Here is a 16,637-nt window from a genome sequence, read left to right as displayed (position 1 = left end):
TTAATGTTATAAGTCATTCTAAACTATCAACTTAATTTATATATTTAATTATGTTCTTAACCACATGAACTTGTATATATCATGCATGCATTCAAGTTTTGTTTTAATTCATATCGTTTTTTTTTCTTCATTTCTCATGTGGGGCGGCATCTTCCTATATTGAAGAGGAGGGTACTGTTTCTAGGAAGTTATTTCACAAATTTGTAGATTGCTTCGGCTCCAATAAATTGAACATCAAGACTCATTACGATCATGACTCCATGGATGTTTGCGTGTGTCGCTATGGTATAATAATCCTCATAAATGCATATTTATTGCTCATAACCTTTATATGTTCGTTTATTGGATGCATGACTGTCATAATCCAATGGGATGTCAATTTCATAGGTTTCATTCTTGTGGTGTTTTTTTTTTGTTTGTTGCCATATTTTTGTTCGGCTATAAACTGGATAGTTTAATAGAGCAACAACATATAGGGTTCATTGAGTGAATGATATTGTGATTTTTTTAATTGAAAGTTTTACTTTTACTCTTGTGATTGGTTTTAAGGTCTACATGTGTCGAACATTTAAGATCTTCAAAAGACTTAAAGACATGTGGACTGATTTAAGGGGCCGTTAGCAAGATGAGCACCACAATCTCTTAAGAAATGCAGGAGTTTCAAATTTATATATCGGTGTACAAAAAGTTCATATACGTTAGAAAATAATTATTAAGAAATGAAGTATATGATTGAAACTAGAAAAAGAAAAAGAAAAAAAAATAGAAATTTCAATCATATATTTCATTTCTAAATAATTATTTTCTTACATACTAGAACATCGACCCCTGCGGTGCACGGGTCTAATTAACTGTAAGGTATGTAATTATAAATTAGATATGATAATTGCAATAATATAAGGTATATGAAATTTTTTGAGTAACATTAAACGATAGTTCAACAATAATTTTGGGTAAATATTCATACAAAGGAAGGTATATTATAGAAGACTTCCTTATAGACCACATTCGAAGTCTTAGTCGTATCTTCGCGTCATCGTCGATGATCAATATTTTTAATTCTTCTCTAGAAGTAACTCTTGAAATCGCAACATACAACTGACCATGTGAAAACACTGGCGACAGAAGATATATCCTTACATGCTTTAAAGATTGTCCCTGGCTCTTATTAATAGTAATCGCAAAAGAAATCATTAAAGGAAATTGTCTCCGTTGAAATTTAAAAGGAATTCTTACGTCAGATGGTGTCAGGAAAAAATCTAGGTATGAAAACCTGATCACCAATATTACTTTCTGAAATAATTTTTCCTTCAAGAGCACGTTTTCCCAATCTTGTAATAAGAAGTCTTGTTCCGTTGCATAATCCTAATATTTGATTCAAATTCCTTAATAGCATAACAGGAACTCCAACTTTAAGTATCAACTCGTGATTTCGGAGTCTCGACGTAGAAATCATTTATTGTGTCGACTATTGAATTTTTAGGAGCTAATATAGCTCTATTTTGGAAACACGTTATATCGTTCATGTTTTGTAAAAGTTGGGGATATGTGCTTTCAACGATAGAAGCAAAAGGATCACCTGAATTTGGAATCAAAAAATCTGATGAAATGCCAAGTTCTAAATGATCGTTGTTGTCATCTTCAATTTTTCCATCGCCAACACCCAAAACACATTCAGAAAACAACCTTCTTTGATCCGGAAAGGTTAAGATACATTGTTAGCAAAAGAAACAAATGTGAATCAGTGATTTTTTTTGTAATTAATAATATAGTCACGTTGATATATACCTGAAGTCAACTACTATTTGCATAAATATCACCTTGATATATATATATATATATATATATATATATATATATATATATATATATATATATTTGCAGTAATACGATCAACCATACTCCTCAACATGAACAAACTTTTAAGTTCAGAAAGACATAAAAAGAAATATTTTTCTTAGCATGTTTAGTTAAAAAAAAGTAACTTTTAAGTCCAATGATTTTTTCCTTTCTGTAAAAAGAAACACTAAGAAAATGGTTAACATGGTTAGTTAATTAGTAAAAAATATTGAATTAGGATAAAAAAAATGTAAATTTTTTCAAAAAATAAAACACTAAGAAAATGTATGATTTGATCATTTGCTAGATTTCTAATTATCGATTTTTAATTGTTTAAACTGTGCAATGTAATTTGATGGTGTTTAATTGTTGTATGAAATTTTTCCTATGAAAATTGATGCTGCTTATTAATTATTGCACATAATTTTAATCACATTTGGTATACTTGCCATAATGGTTGAAAATATTGTCTTAATTGTATTAGTTTTTAATAAAAATTGCAAGATAAAAGTGGAGGAAAAACAAATTAAGTTTAGGGTTTGCTTGTGTATACAAGCTTATAATATAAGTGGAATTTCGCTGAAAATATTTTGTGATGAATAATATAGTCAACAATAATTTTGATATGATATCCTTCAAAAAAAAATAATTTTGATATGATATACTTTTAAAATTGATGATGTTTATCAATTATTGCACATAATTTTAATTACAATATATATACTTGCCATAATGGTTGAAAATATTGTCTTGCAATGAAATGTTGCGGGTTCGAATCTTAGTCGAGACAAAATTGTATTATTTTTTAATAAAAATTGCAAGATAAAATGGAGGGAAAACGGGAAAAGCAAATTAGGGTTTAGAGTTTGCTTGTGTATACAAGCTTATAATATAAAAGATATGAAATTTTTATACACTAATTAATATATAAATTTAGAACCCGTACATTTCTTAAGTCATTGTGGTGGCTTATCTTGCTAATGGACCCTTAAATCAGTCCATATATCTTTAAGTCTCTTGAAGATATCAACTTTTGAAACATGTAGGCATTAAAATCGATGACAAGAGTGAAAATAAAGCTTCATATTAGAAAAAGTACAACACCACTCATTATTCCATGAACATTATTTTCCGTTGCTCTAATAAACCATTGAATTAAGCCGGAAAAAAATACCCCAACAAAAAACAAAGGCGCGAGCATGAAAACTATGAAATTCACATCATGTTGGATTAATACAATCATGCATCCAACAAATGAACATGTAAAAGATACGAGCCATGAATATGCATGTGTGAGGATTATATATAATCGCTTTTCCCCACGAGATTGATTTGGCATCAGTCTCTTGAAATACCATGGCTGCACACACAAACATCCATGCAGTCATGATCGTAAGCATATCCAAACGAATCTCAACGCTCAATTTATCGGGTCTGAAGCAATCTACAAATCTGTGATAAAACTTCCTAGAAACACCCTCCTCTTCAATAGGAATATGTTGCGCAACATTTAATTAAAATGAAGAAAATAAACGGTCTGAGGTAAAAAAAAAATTAAATGCATACATGATACATACAAACTCATGTGATTTAAGAAAATATAATAAAATATATAGATTACGTAAATAGTTTGGAATGACTTACAACATTAAGTTGTCCCTCATGATTAGTCATTCCTTTGCACTTGCTCTCTAATTGGAAAATTGAGACTTGAGAATTAAGTATGAAGCAAACGAAGTCACTATTTTGTTTTCGAGGAGAGTAAGGAAAATGTCAAAAAGAACATACGAGTGAATGGTTTTATACTAAATTAATTTTAGATTTAAGCGACTGATTTCAAAACCGCGAAAAAAATCATATGATTAATCTCTCTTGTCTTTTCCAATGTTAAAAAAATAAATAAAGCAAAAAAGTTGTCTTGGACCAAGGAGTGGACAATGGTCGCTGGTATATCTCAACTCCTGTTTTCTATTCAAACTTTTCTAACCAAACCTGCTAACAATGAAAACAGGAAAGGATCCGTCAAATATAATTCGGAGCCATCAAATATCACATTGTTGTATTTATATTCCTAAAATATTAGTAATGGTAAAAATGGAGAGGATAAAAAATGAAAAGGATTGGCACTTGAAGATCCTCCGTAGGCAAACCAAATCCTTTCAAGAAAATTTAAATTTTCAACAATGCATCTAATGTAGGTACATACGTCCAATGACAACAAAATATAAATGTAGACGAAAATGATAGTGCGTTGCCACATCATTTAATGAATGTGACACATCACGTGTTTTTAAATACCATGCATGATGTGTCGGTATATTATTGGATGCATGTGTAAAATAATTTTACACTGACGATGCATATAAATTAAATTCAAAATATAAATGTAGACGAAAAAAAAACTATAATATTAAAGAAACTTGTCTTGGTCATAACTTCTTTTTTTACATAGAGATGGCTAAACGCCCAAGAAGAGAGAACTACATGGGGACCAATCGAGGAATCAAAAATCATATAACTTCAGTTGTTAACAAATAGTTAATATGAGTTAGACAAGACTCATAATACACAATATCATCATCCAAAGTAGAGCTGTCAAAATGGGCTAGCCCGAATGGGCCGGCCCGCCAAGCCCGATTTTTTCCCGGGCTCGGGCCTTGAAAATCCTAGCCCGAATTATTTCCGGGCTTTTTAGCCCGGCCCGACAAAGCCCGATTAAAATATGGGCTAGCCCGAATGGGCCGCGGGCGGCCCGCAAGCCCGAAAAAATTAAAAATAAAAATAAAAATAAAATAAAATAAAATATAAATATAAATAATTTGTTTCGGATGATTTGAAATTAGTTTGTAATATAAATTATAAAATACCGTCCACTACTTAAGTAGCAGGAGTAAAAATAGGGCACCCAAGAAACTCGTAGGTAGCGGATGAGTAAAAATAGGACGCGCGAGAAACTCGTACGTAGGGGATGAATAAAAATAGGGCGCGCAAGAAACTCGTACGTAGCGGATGGGTAAAAATAGGGCGCGCGAGAAAGTCGTAGGTAGCGGATGAGTAAAAATATGACGCGCGAGAAACTCGTAAGTAGCGGATGCGTAAAAATAGGGCGCGAGAAACTCGTAGGTAGTGGATGAGTAAAAATAGGGCGCGCGAGAAACTCGTACATAGTGGATGAATAAAAATAGGGCGCGCGAGAAACTCATAGTAGCGGATGAGTAAAAATAGGGCGCGCGAGAAACTCGTATGTAGCGGATGTGTAAAAATAGGGCGCGAGAAACTCGTAGGTAGTGGATGATTAAAAATAGGGCGCGCGAGAAACTCGTACATAGTGGATGAATAAAAATAGGGCGCGCGAGAAACTCGTAGTAGCGGATGAGTAAAAATAGGGCGCGCGAGAAAGTCCTAGGTAGCGGATGAGTAAAAATATGACGCGCGAGAAACTCGTAAGTAGCGGATGCGTAAAAATAGGGCGCGAGAAACTCGTAGGTAGTGGATGAGTAAAAATAGGGCGCACGAGAAACTCGTAGATAGGGGATGAGTAAAAATACGGCACGCGCGAATTATATAATATTTATAGCGGATGAATAAAAAATAGGACGCGCGAGAATTATTAATGCTATTTATATAGTTGAGTTTGAGCACTAAAAGTAAAAAAAAAAAAAAAAAAAAAAGATAAACCGGGCCGCCCGAAAGCCCGACTACCCGTACCGGGCCGGGCTCGGGCACTAATTTTGATAGCCCGTTTTTTATCCGGGCTTTTTAGCCCGGCCCGACGAAGCCGGGCCGCCCGTTTTGACAGCTCTAATCCAAAGAACATCCAAGATTGGCTAACGTGTCAACACTTTTTATTTTTAATAATAAATACATGTGTGTGAAAAGAAAATAACAACAACATTGCCAAATTTGTACCGTATCAATATTTAATAAGGTTAATTTAGTAAAAATGTCATTAACAAGACAAAAATGACATATAGTCACGTGAGCATACAAGTATTTCTCCATAAATCAAGCTTTCCTCAATAAGACATCATAATATGCATATGCATTCATTTCTTCATATTCCAACTTCCAACCAATAAGTCCTAAAAATACAAAAAATAAAATAAAATAAATAAATTAATAATAAAAGAAGTAAATAGTTCTAATAAGTTTAATTAAATATTTTCTCAAGATGCTCAATTCCTCTTATATTCCATTAAAGAAGATTCATTGAGAGAATATGGAGGTGGAGGACCCTTGAAACAGATGTTATAGTTCCCATCGCTTCTTGCCAATCTTATTTGCTTCTTTCTTGTCTTCTTTGACAAGTAAAGGTGTAAAAGGATCTTCCAATGATCGTCTCGATTTTCCTGATTATCCTGGTCATCCTGATGAGAAGCAATGGAAATATGGTCTTCAACACACGCATTCTCCTTATCGTGTTTTTTTACCATTTATCATTACTCATTAGTGTCATTTGCCTCGACTTCATGAATAGAATATTCCCCCATCTATAGAGTGTTTGTTCCATGATTGGTGTTCCCTTGAACCTTCTCTTGTTGATTGGGTTGCTCATTATTAATTCTCACGTTGATATCTCTAACAAGAGAAGGTTCACAATAACACAATAACACAATAACACCAATCTTTGAACAAGCACTCTTCGTGGGGAACATTTTGTTCATGAAAACAAATGACCCTAAGGAGATTAATATGAACGTGTTGAAGAACATATTTTGATTGATTCTCATCAAGATGATCAACATAATCAAGAAAACTGAGACGATCAAGAAAAAGGAGAGAAAGAAACAAAAACAAACAAGTAACAAAACAAAAAAGTAAATATAGAGAGGAGTTATTTTGTGGCATAATGAAATGATGAGTATGACTTTGGTTTTATAATGAATTTTTTAGATTAGATTGAAAACAATGACATGCATAAACACTTAAAATGAGGATAGATTCATAAGTGCTTATAAATTTCGTTCTCCCTCTTGCATGTGAAAGTGGAAAGAGGGACTGATTTGACAAATTAATTTGAATATATGTGATCTAAATTTAAAAAATGATAATTTTGAAGGGTCTCATTTTCTAAGTTGTTGAAAAAAAGTGAAAAGTTGTTTTTCTTTTAGGTGGCAATAAATGGAAATTTTTGTAGATGGAAGGAGAAAATAAAATATAGAAATAACCAAATTAATGCTAGAGTTGGTAATTCATTCATAAATATCGATTTTATAATGCTTTTATATTTAGAATATAGTAAATATAGAATTTTGTTTATAATACATGTACCAAAAAAAGAATTTTGTTTATAATACTACTTTAAAAATGAGAGAAAAATAAAATATAAGAAAATTAAATAAATATTGGAAATGGGTAACTCATTCATGAACATAAATTTTTAAAGCTTTTATTTTAGGATATTTAATAAATATAGTTTTTTTTACGTCAAGTATATAGATTTATATTTATAAGAATAGTGACAAGATATCTCCGTGAGTTTAGCTCAGTTATTTACTTTTAAGATGGATTTTCTAGCCACTAAATTACTTGACAAAAAAAGAATAATTCAAACCTTGATATACATAGTTCAAACCTCCGCAACAATATTAAAAAGTGATAGTTAGTGTCGCTTCTTTTTTTTATACAATAGTTAGTGTAACTTTAATTAATTAACACCTTAATCAGTTCCTAGCTAATTAGTTGTAGTTTTAATAGTTTAAAGTTATAATTTGTCAATTATACTTTTGGGCTATGTTTGGATTAATAGAAGATAATGGAGCGAAATTGAATGGAACATAATGGAGTGAAGTGGAATGGAGCGGAATAAAATATAAATCTCATTTCATTGTTTGGGTATTTTATAATGACGGAATAATGTGATCCATTCCATTGTGATTAGGAGGATTTCTTTAGTATTTCATTATTTTAGCTAGATTTAGTTTTATTATATTTAAGCTAGATTTCTTATTTTTATATTTCACCTAGATTAGTTATTTTTATATTTTAGGTAGATTTGTTATTTTTATTTAGCAAAATTTGTTATTTTCTTTTACAATCTTTTAGGAGATTTGTTATTTTTATTTTTCACTATTATTTAAGCTAAACTATTGTAGCCTTGAAAGCAACCTTTTGATTCAATAAGAATTACAGAGAATTTATCTCAAGTTTGGTGGATTCCAAATTACTCTTTCTGGTGGATTCCGAAAATCTGGTGGATTCCAGAGCCTTATCTGACAGGTTTGTCGCTTGCAAACCTATGTTTCATAATAGGATTAACGCTTGCTATTCCTTCACGTTTTCACGTTTTAGTACGGAAGCGTGAAGGAATAGCAAGCGCTAATCCTATTATGGAGCACGAGTTTGCATTTGCAAGCGACAAACCTGTCAGATAAGGCTATGGAATCCACCAGATTTTCGGAATCCACCAGAAAGAGTAATTTAGAATCCACCAAACTTGAGAGAAATTATCTATAATTATTATTGAATCAAAAGGTTGTCTTCAAGGCTACAATAGTTTAGCTTAAATAGTGGTGAAAAATAAAAATAACAAATCTCCTAAAAGATTGTGAAAGAAAATAACAAACCTAGCTAAATATAAATAACAAATCTACCTAAAATATAAAAATAACTAATCTAGATGAAATATAAAAATAAGAAATCTACCTTAAATATAATAAAACTAAATCTAGCTAAAATAATAAAATACTAAAAAAATCTTCCAACATCAGTCTCCTCTATCTCAAAAGAACTCAACCCTGAGTTCTCATCTTGATAAGGATTCTCAATAATTCTTATTGAATCAAAAGGTTGCCTTCAAGGCTACAATAATTTAGCTTAAATGATAGTGAAAAATAAAAATAACAAATCTGCTAAAAGATTGTAAAAGAAAATAACTAATCTACTTAAATAAAAATAACAAATCTACCTAAAATATAAAAATAACTAATCTAGGTGAAATATAAAAATAAGAAATCTACCTTAAATATAATAAAACTAAATCTAGCTAAAAAAATAAAATAATAAAATACTAAAGAAATCCTCCTACATCAGTCTCCTCTACCTCAAAAGAACTCAACCCCTAGTTCTCATCTTGATAAGGAGTCTCAATAATTCTTATTGAATTAAAAGGTTGTCTTCAAGGCTACAATAGTTTAGCTTAAATAGTACTGAAAAATAAAAATAACAAATCTCCTAAAAGATTGTAAAAGAAAATAACAAATCTACCTAAATAAAAATAACAAATCTACCTAAAATATAAAAATAACTAATATAGGTGAAATATAAAAATAAGAAATCTACCTTAAATATAATATTACTAAATCTAACTAAAATATTAAAATACTAAAGAAATTCTCCTATATCACATTGTTTAGAAACGGATGGAACGGAACAAGTTATAGTATTTTTATTCAATTTTATCCTCAATAAAACTATTATTATATATACAAAGCATCTTAATTTAATTTATCATGGCAACCAATTTTTTACCAAACTGTGTTAATTCAAAACTCAATTAAAAAACAAGTATATATAGGCCAACCTCTCAGTTTGTTATAGCTCAATTGTTTTTTTTTTTTTAAAAAAAAAAAACTAAAATGTGATATAAATTGTTAGTATACATTGCAAAAATTAAATTGAAGAATATACGTATATAAACATAAGTACAAGCAAAAGTTTCACAAAACAAAACTAATTAAGATGTCAAAATTTATTGACGATAGCAAGACTCATGCTGTAGCAGATGCCATAGCAAGACTCATGCTGGCAATCAGGAAAATGAAAGAAAATTTATTGACGATGAGGAAGCAACAAGCAATGAACAATGAGCACAAGAAACTGTATTTGGAAGGAAGAGGTAGCTGTAATGATAAAATAAATAGGGATATTAAGGTAAAATTTTAATTATAAAACTTCATTCCATTAGATACTTCCCAAATTGGGTGGAAAGGAAAATTGAAAGATTGGATGGTAAGGAATAAAATGTATTTCAGTGTGTTCCATTCCATTCATTATTTACAAATTCAAACAATGACATAACTATTAGGTTTACTCCTCTACGCAGTTCGAGGTTTCTCATATTTATTGAAATCTATGGCCATAGTATTTTTCATCTTTGAATTGAAATTGAAATACTACTTCAAATTCATCCCCTCTAAATCAGGTAGATTCATATCGGAAAGAGGTTGACAATTAGTTCTTTCAAAATTCACAATATTTTTCTCTATTAAAGGTCTTCAGAAGTCGGGTCACGAGGCGCAGACGCGTGATGCAGTTTTACAGATTTTTTGTGAAAATATATTTTCTTGGAGGACACTCTGACGTTGATTTGTTTTATTTTAAAACAAATTTGTTTCTAGGATTTTGGCATATATTTTTCTATAAATGGAAAGTGTTTTATTCATAGAAAAATAAGAGAGCAACTCAAGAGATTAGAGATGTAGGGAATCAATTAGGTTTTGTTGCCGACACAAGACTAAGGTTTTGGAGAGAAACAAGAGGTCTTGGTATAACTCTAGGGTTGGGCAAAGGAGATTGATTACACCTTGGAAAACACTAATCAAATTGAGTCTCTCGGCCACGGGAAGAGGTTGTTTTGGGTAGAATTAGGATTAATTCTTGTAACCCAGTTGGGAACTTTTTTGTAAAGTTACTCTTGATATAGTGGAACGGAGGGGCTGCTCTCTCCTCAGAGTAGGTTGTTTTGGCCGAACTGAGTAAACAAATTATCCTGTTCTTTCTTCTCCCTTATATTCTTTATCGTGTTATTATTATTATTATTATTATTATTATTATTATTATTATTTATTCTACTTTTTATTGATTGTCGTTCTATTGCTCTGATTTTATTATTGGCCTGATTTTATTAAGAATTCACAACACTCACTTGAAAGAGCATCTAGTGAAGATGTTAGAAGGAGAAAGATTACGATGATGAAGCATAGAGAGGATAGGGATTGCATGATGACAAACACACCAAATCAAGAATTTAATTTTTTTTTCAGGAGCATTCAGTTTCCAAATTTACTTTAAAGAAACCAATATGAAATAAAAAATGTCTCAAAATTTCGGTTTTTAAAAACCAAAATAATATTTAAACGATGGACTTATTCAGACATTTTTTTCTTTAAGGGACCAATGTGAAACAAAAAATGTCTTTAAGGGACCATTTTACTAAGAAATAAAAATCCTTCTATTCAATAATAAAAATTGTCTTATGTGTCTTGTACCAAAAAAATAAAAATAAAAATTGTCTTATGTGTCTACAAATTCTAGCTCAGAAATATCGAAATTGATAGTGTCGGACGCCACGACTGGAGTTCGAACCTTAGTCACTCCAATTTGTGTGTGCGCGAGTTTTAAATGATTTTGTCATTTCGTGTATATAAAAAAAAAAGTTAAAAATTGTCTACTTTATAGAAAGAAGAAAAAAAACTTTTTCTTCTACCAACAATGAACTAATTCAAATGATAAGAGTTTTGGACCTCTTAAGCAGGTGGTTAGAGTCAGAGTTTGAATTTCATACTCCTGCGTATGAAAATAATGGTACGGTGGACCACTGGACCACCTTCGCAAGTGGTCCATCGTGGACAAGTGATCTACAAAATACGAATTTTACAAAATTTATCGTTAGATTGAAAGTTTATATCATATAAATCATTCATAAAAAAATTTATAAAAATTGAAAATCATTTGATAGGTTATTGAGACCCATCAAGATTTACGGTATTTAATAAACCGTTAATCTTGATGTGTCTCAATAACATATCAAATGATTTTCAATTTTTCTAAATTTTTTCATGGTTGATCTATATGATATAAAATTTCAATTCAACGGAAAATTTTTAAAAAATCATATTATTTATAATGTTATTCATGACCAGTCCACTATCAAAATTCTTTGGCTAAATTGCAGTTTTGGTCCCCCGCGTTTCCTAATTGTGCGATTTTAGTCCCCCTAGTTTCAAACGAGCGATTTTAGTCCTCCACGTTTGTCACTTTTGCATTTCTTGGTCCCTTTGACTATTTTGACAAAAAAAATTGATGACATGAAATTTTGGTGACACATGTCTTAATTTTATTAGACAACCTAAAAAAAAATATTTTTACCAAAAAAAATATTTTTGTTTTTTAATTTTAGATTAATATTTTAACAAAAGAATATCACGTGACCTTCCTTAAATTTCTTAATTTTTTTTTTTAAAAAAAAAATATTTTTTATAGGTTGGCCAATAAAATTAAGACATGTGTCACCAAAATTCCATGTCATTAATTTTTTGTCAAAATAGTCAACGGAACCAAGAAATGCAAATGGGTAAACATGGGGACTAAAATCGCACAATTAAAAAATGTGGCGACAAAAATTGCAATTTAGCCAAATTCTTTAATATGACAAAATTACCCTAAAACTAAAACACCCCTTTGTAGGATAACACTCAAACAGTCTTCTACAAATCCTACTCTACTCAAAGTCTCAAACTCCATTGTCCAAAATCCCATTTCCTTCATCATCTTCTTTTCTTCCAAATTCATCACACAAATAACCAAAACCGTCACACAAAAAACCAAAGAAAAAAAAACATCATCATCAAAATAACAAAAAACATGTTCACCATTTCATCCTCAACATTCACAAACACCAATATCATCTCATTCTCATTCCCTTCTTGTTATTCTTCAATCTCTTCATTCCATTCACAAAATCCAATCTTTCACACAACCCATTTCACAAAACCACTTCTTTTTCAAAATCCACTTTCCATTTCCCTCAGAAAACCCATCACCACCATAGTTTTCTGCAAGTCACCTGAAACTTCATCATCAGAGTCAGAAGAACCATCAAACCCAGAAGATGAGTGGCTTCAGAAACTACCCGATAAGACTAAACCTCTTTACTCACATAGTTTGCCTTGTATTGAAGCATGGTTGAAGAGTTTGGGGTTTAATCAGAGTAAGGATGATAGGGCATTGTGGCTTGTGAATAAGGGTGATTGGCATGCTCAGCTATCTCTTGATGTCACTGACCTGTACATTAGGTTAGTTTCTTTCTTTTGAAGTGTTTCTTTTGTGTTCTTGTTTATTTGTTGTGGGTTTTTGAGGTTTGGATGTTTATGTGGGTGATTGTATGAATCTGTACATAAGATGATATGCTATCTACCTTTGTGTGGTTCAAAATTGCTCAATTAGTTTTTGGTCATTGGCACTTACACGACACTGACTCATGTAGTTACATTCGATCAATTCCATTTCTTAAATTATTAATAATGGTTTGCACAGCTCAGTGCACCGACACTAATACCGCACACCGACACATGTATTTACATTCAGTCACTTTCGTTTCTTAAATGATTACTTGTGTCCATGTGTGATGTGTCATTGCACTGACACTGACACGGCACTGACATATCTAGTTACATTCAATCATTTCCATTTCTTTAATTATTAGTGGTGTCCATGTGTCTGTCTCGGTTAGGGTGATTGAGATTGGATATTTAAGATAGAATTTGGTGAAGAGTTAAACTTCTATTGAATTTTGTAAGTAGCAAATGTTTTAAATCGCAGTTGCGTCATAATTGTTGATATAGGGGAGAATCACGATCAAATGTTGCTGGTGTGGCTTCAATTATGATCGCAGAGACAAAAACCTTAATGTGACCACTCAAAATGTGTTTGTCGAACTTTTTCTACAAATTCTTAGTTAGTTAGTAGCATAAAGAATTTGTTTTGTCTAATTGAATAAGCGACCTAGTTGCTAGAAGATAAGTATGCTATAATCCCAATTATGAACCATGGCATTGGAGCATGAAAGTAACATCACTTATGTGACTGACTATCAGTGGTTATGGTCCACTCTGTAATCATCCCGATCAAATTCTGCCAATGCGGCTTCAACCAGTCACAGCAGAGACATCAAAAACCTTAATTTGACAGCCTAATTTTTGTTTACTGATATTTTCTTAAAATGCTAAGTAGCATTGTTTTGCGCCATTGGATAATTTGACCCAGTTCCTAGAAGTATGCTAATACCTTTTCACAAGCACATTTAAAACTATAGAAGATCTATAAAATGCATTAAACCTTCTGTTTGTATTCAGAGAATGAGAACGACATAATGTCAATTTACAGTAGAACTCCCTTTATATAGGCATTAAAATGTTCCCCTACTCCTATGCTAATGACATTGTGGCTTGACGTATTCCCCTTCTCTGCCCAGGAAATTGGGGTTTTTCCATTTGGAAGCTCCCACACTCCCGAAAAATCGGGCCCTTTATCTAAGTTCTCCACTCCTAGGGGTGTCTCGTTACAGTAACATACAACGTGACTTATGTTCCTCATATCACTGACGCTAGGCAAATGTACATTATGTAATGTAATTATTTTAGGAGAGGTGTGTCAGTCAGAAAGTTTGCAAACCATATATGAATATACTTAATGTTTCTTTCTACTGAGAAAAATTGATATGATAGATAATTGGATCTTACAAATCAATTGTTTCCATTTTTTAAATGTGCAGAAGAAAAAAGAAGGAAATTACGTATATTACAATTTTAGAAAAACTGGTGATTCAATTCTTCTTGAAAGACTCAGCTGATTTTATAGAAGCCTTTGATGATAATTTCTTTGAGTGTCGTAGATAATACAATACTAGAATTTGTCTTGCATTTTTTTTATGAACTTGTTTACATTAACTTGACGTGTCAGGTGGCTGCGTTGGTGTTTTATAGGATAGTACTGAATATTGTGGAGTATTCTGTCTGATTGAAGAGGTTTCTAAACTGAATATACAGATTAGAGGAGCTTCTTGTGATTGATAACTTTCTACACGATATAAGAATAGCTACACTAATATTATATTCTAGTGATGCTTAACATCCTTTAGTAAGAGCCGGTTCGGATAAACTTTTCATTGAACACATACAAAAAAAGAAAAGTTGAAATGAGCTTACACCTCATTATTTTTTCATATTTTCCTTTATCTAACTTCTCCATCAGCATTTATAAACTTAAGACATGCTCATAGTTAGAAACAGAATATTTATCTCATTTGAGAAAGTCCTTTCTAATTAAGTGTTTATGTATAAGCTATTTGATAATAAAGTCAAATTGTTTTCATATAAGATATTTTTATAAGCTATAGCTATCATTGAGAGCTTATGGAAATAAGTTGAAAACAGTTTATCAACATGTCATAAGTTGTTTCTGAAAGCTCTTTCAAACAGTCTCACAAGCGCTTTGCCAGTAGATAAGTTAAAATAATCAAATCCAAACAGGATTGTATATAAATTGTCGATCAGTCTTGTAGCAAGTCGTATGTAAAATACATGGTAACATTTTATAGATTAATCGCATTGTATAAGTGTGATTTAAATTTCTCATTGTTGACATTGATTTTTTATTTTTTTTTATTTGGTGCAGGTACTTGAAGAGTGGACCTGGGAATCTTGAAAAAGATGTAGAGAGAAGGTTTAGCTATGCTTTGAGCAGAGAAGACATTGAGAATGCTGTACTTGGAGGACCATAGTCATTTTGCTTTCAACTCTTAAATATACAATACAGTGTTTAATTCCTTGTTGGAAATAGTTAGTCAATTCAAATGTTAAATCATTGATTTTATGTTAAATTTCATTCTAATGAAAAGACTAAAGAAAATGTTTTATGATGTCCATGATTTTGTAGATAGTGGAAACTTAATATTAAGTTGTCAATTAATTATCATGGTGTCCCCTTTGTTTCCCCTTAACATCATTTATATTTTGTTTGTGGCATTAACCTGCATACTTATCAACTTCTTTTCCTTTGGCTTAACTAATGCTCCGGCTTCATTCCATGCCCTTGCGAATCATGTTTTCCACTAATTTCTCGGACGATTTTGTGGTCGTCTTTTTTATGATAGTCCTACATTGGATGACCATTTCAACCTTCTCCAACTTGTGTGTTCAAGTGGTGAGGGAACAAAAACTTTACTTGAAGAGGGAAAAGTGTAAATTTGCTAATTGCTACTTTAAGAGTAGAGTACCTATATCTCATTTCATTTTTAGAGCAATTTCTACTAATTACCTCTAAGGTTTTGGAAATTCTTAATTGATCAAACTTTCTTAAGTAGTTTTATTCAAATTCAAATTGATCTTTGAAGTTGACTTTGCTGGTTATTATCGAAATTTTTTCAAGGATTATGAAAAGATTGCAAAACTACTTCTTGATATGCTTATGAAGGATAATTTCAAATGTGATAAACAGCTTATCTTTAGCTTTCCTGGCTCTTAAAGTGGTACTCACCTGTTATCTAATTCTAACTCTTCATATTTTTTATAGCCTTTTGTGCATAAAAAGTGATGCTTATGGTTTTAAAGTGGTTGAAATAAAGTTGGCTTAACTACATATTTGGTCTCTTACGTTTATTTTAGGTTTCAATTTGGTCCCTTACGTTTAAAAAGTATCAATTTGGTCCCTTACGTTTATTTTAGGTTTCAAGTTAATCCTTTTCGTTAGTTTTGTCACTTTCAACGTTTGAACAGTACACGTGTCACTGTGTCCAAGTGCCACGTGTCAGTCCACATATGCAAATTGACTGCCACATGTGACAAAATTGACGGAAAAGACTAACTTGAAACCTAAAATAAACGTAAGGGACCAAATTGATACTTTTTAAACGTAAGGGACCAAATTGAAACCTAAAATAAACGTAAGGGACCAAATGTGTAGTTAAGCCAATAAAGTTTATGCTCTTTGTCCTTTGAAACAAAATTTTAATGATTTTTATTTTTACTTTTTTTTAACTAAGATATTGGATTCAAGTAATTAATAAACTCCCTTAGGAT

General features: G+C 31.3%; 1 protein-coding gene across 1 annotated transcript; it reads left to right on the top strand.

Annotated features, from left to right (window-relative positions):
* The first annotated feature begins 12,265 nt into the window (after positions 1-12,265).
* On the top strand, positions 12,266-15,531 carry LOC123905779. The gene is made up of 2 exons (XM_045955504.1): positions 12,266-12,854; positions 15,235-15,531. Exons 1-2 carry the CDS (start codon positions 12,424-12,426, stop codon positions 15,338-15,340), a joined length of 537 nt encoding a protein of 178 aa, XP_045811460.1. The 5' UTR covers positions 12,266-12,423; the 3' UTR covers positions 15,341-15,531.
* The last annotated feature ends 1,106 nt before the right edge of the window (positions 15,532-16,637 follow it).

This window comes from Trifolium pratense, linkage group LG2 (assembly GCF_020283565.1).
Source record: "Trifolium pratense cultivar HEN17-A07 linkage group LG2, ARS_RC_1.1, whole genome shotgun sequence".
NCBI lineage: Eukaryota > Viridiplantae > Streptophyta > Magnoliopsida > Fabales > Fabaceae > Trifolium > Trifolium pratense.
The sequence above is the reverse complement of the archived record's forward strand: the minus strand, read 5'-3'. Positions and strand labels throughout refer to the sequence as shown.

Bases quoted from the DNA above. Each gene is read 5' to 3' on its own strand.
- LOC123905779 (XM_045955504.1), top strand. From the start codon at position 12,424: ATGTTCACCATTTCATCCTCAACATTCACAAACACCAATATCATCTCA. The intron at 12,855-15,234 runs GTTAGTTTCTTT...TATTTGGTGCAG, and splicing joins GTCACTGACCTGTACATTAG to GTACTTGAAGAGTGGACCTG.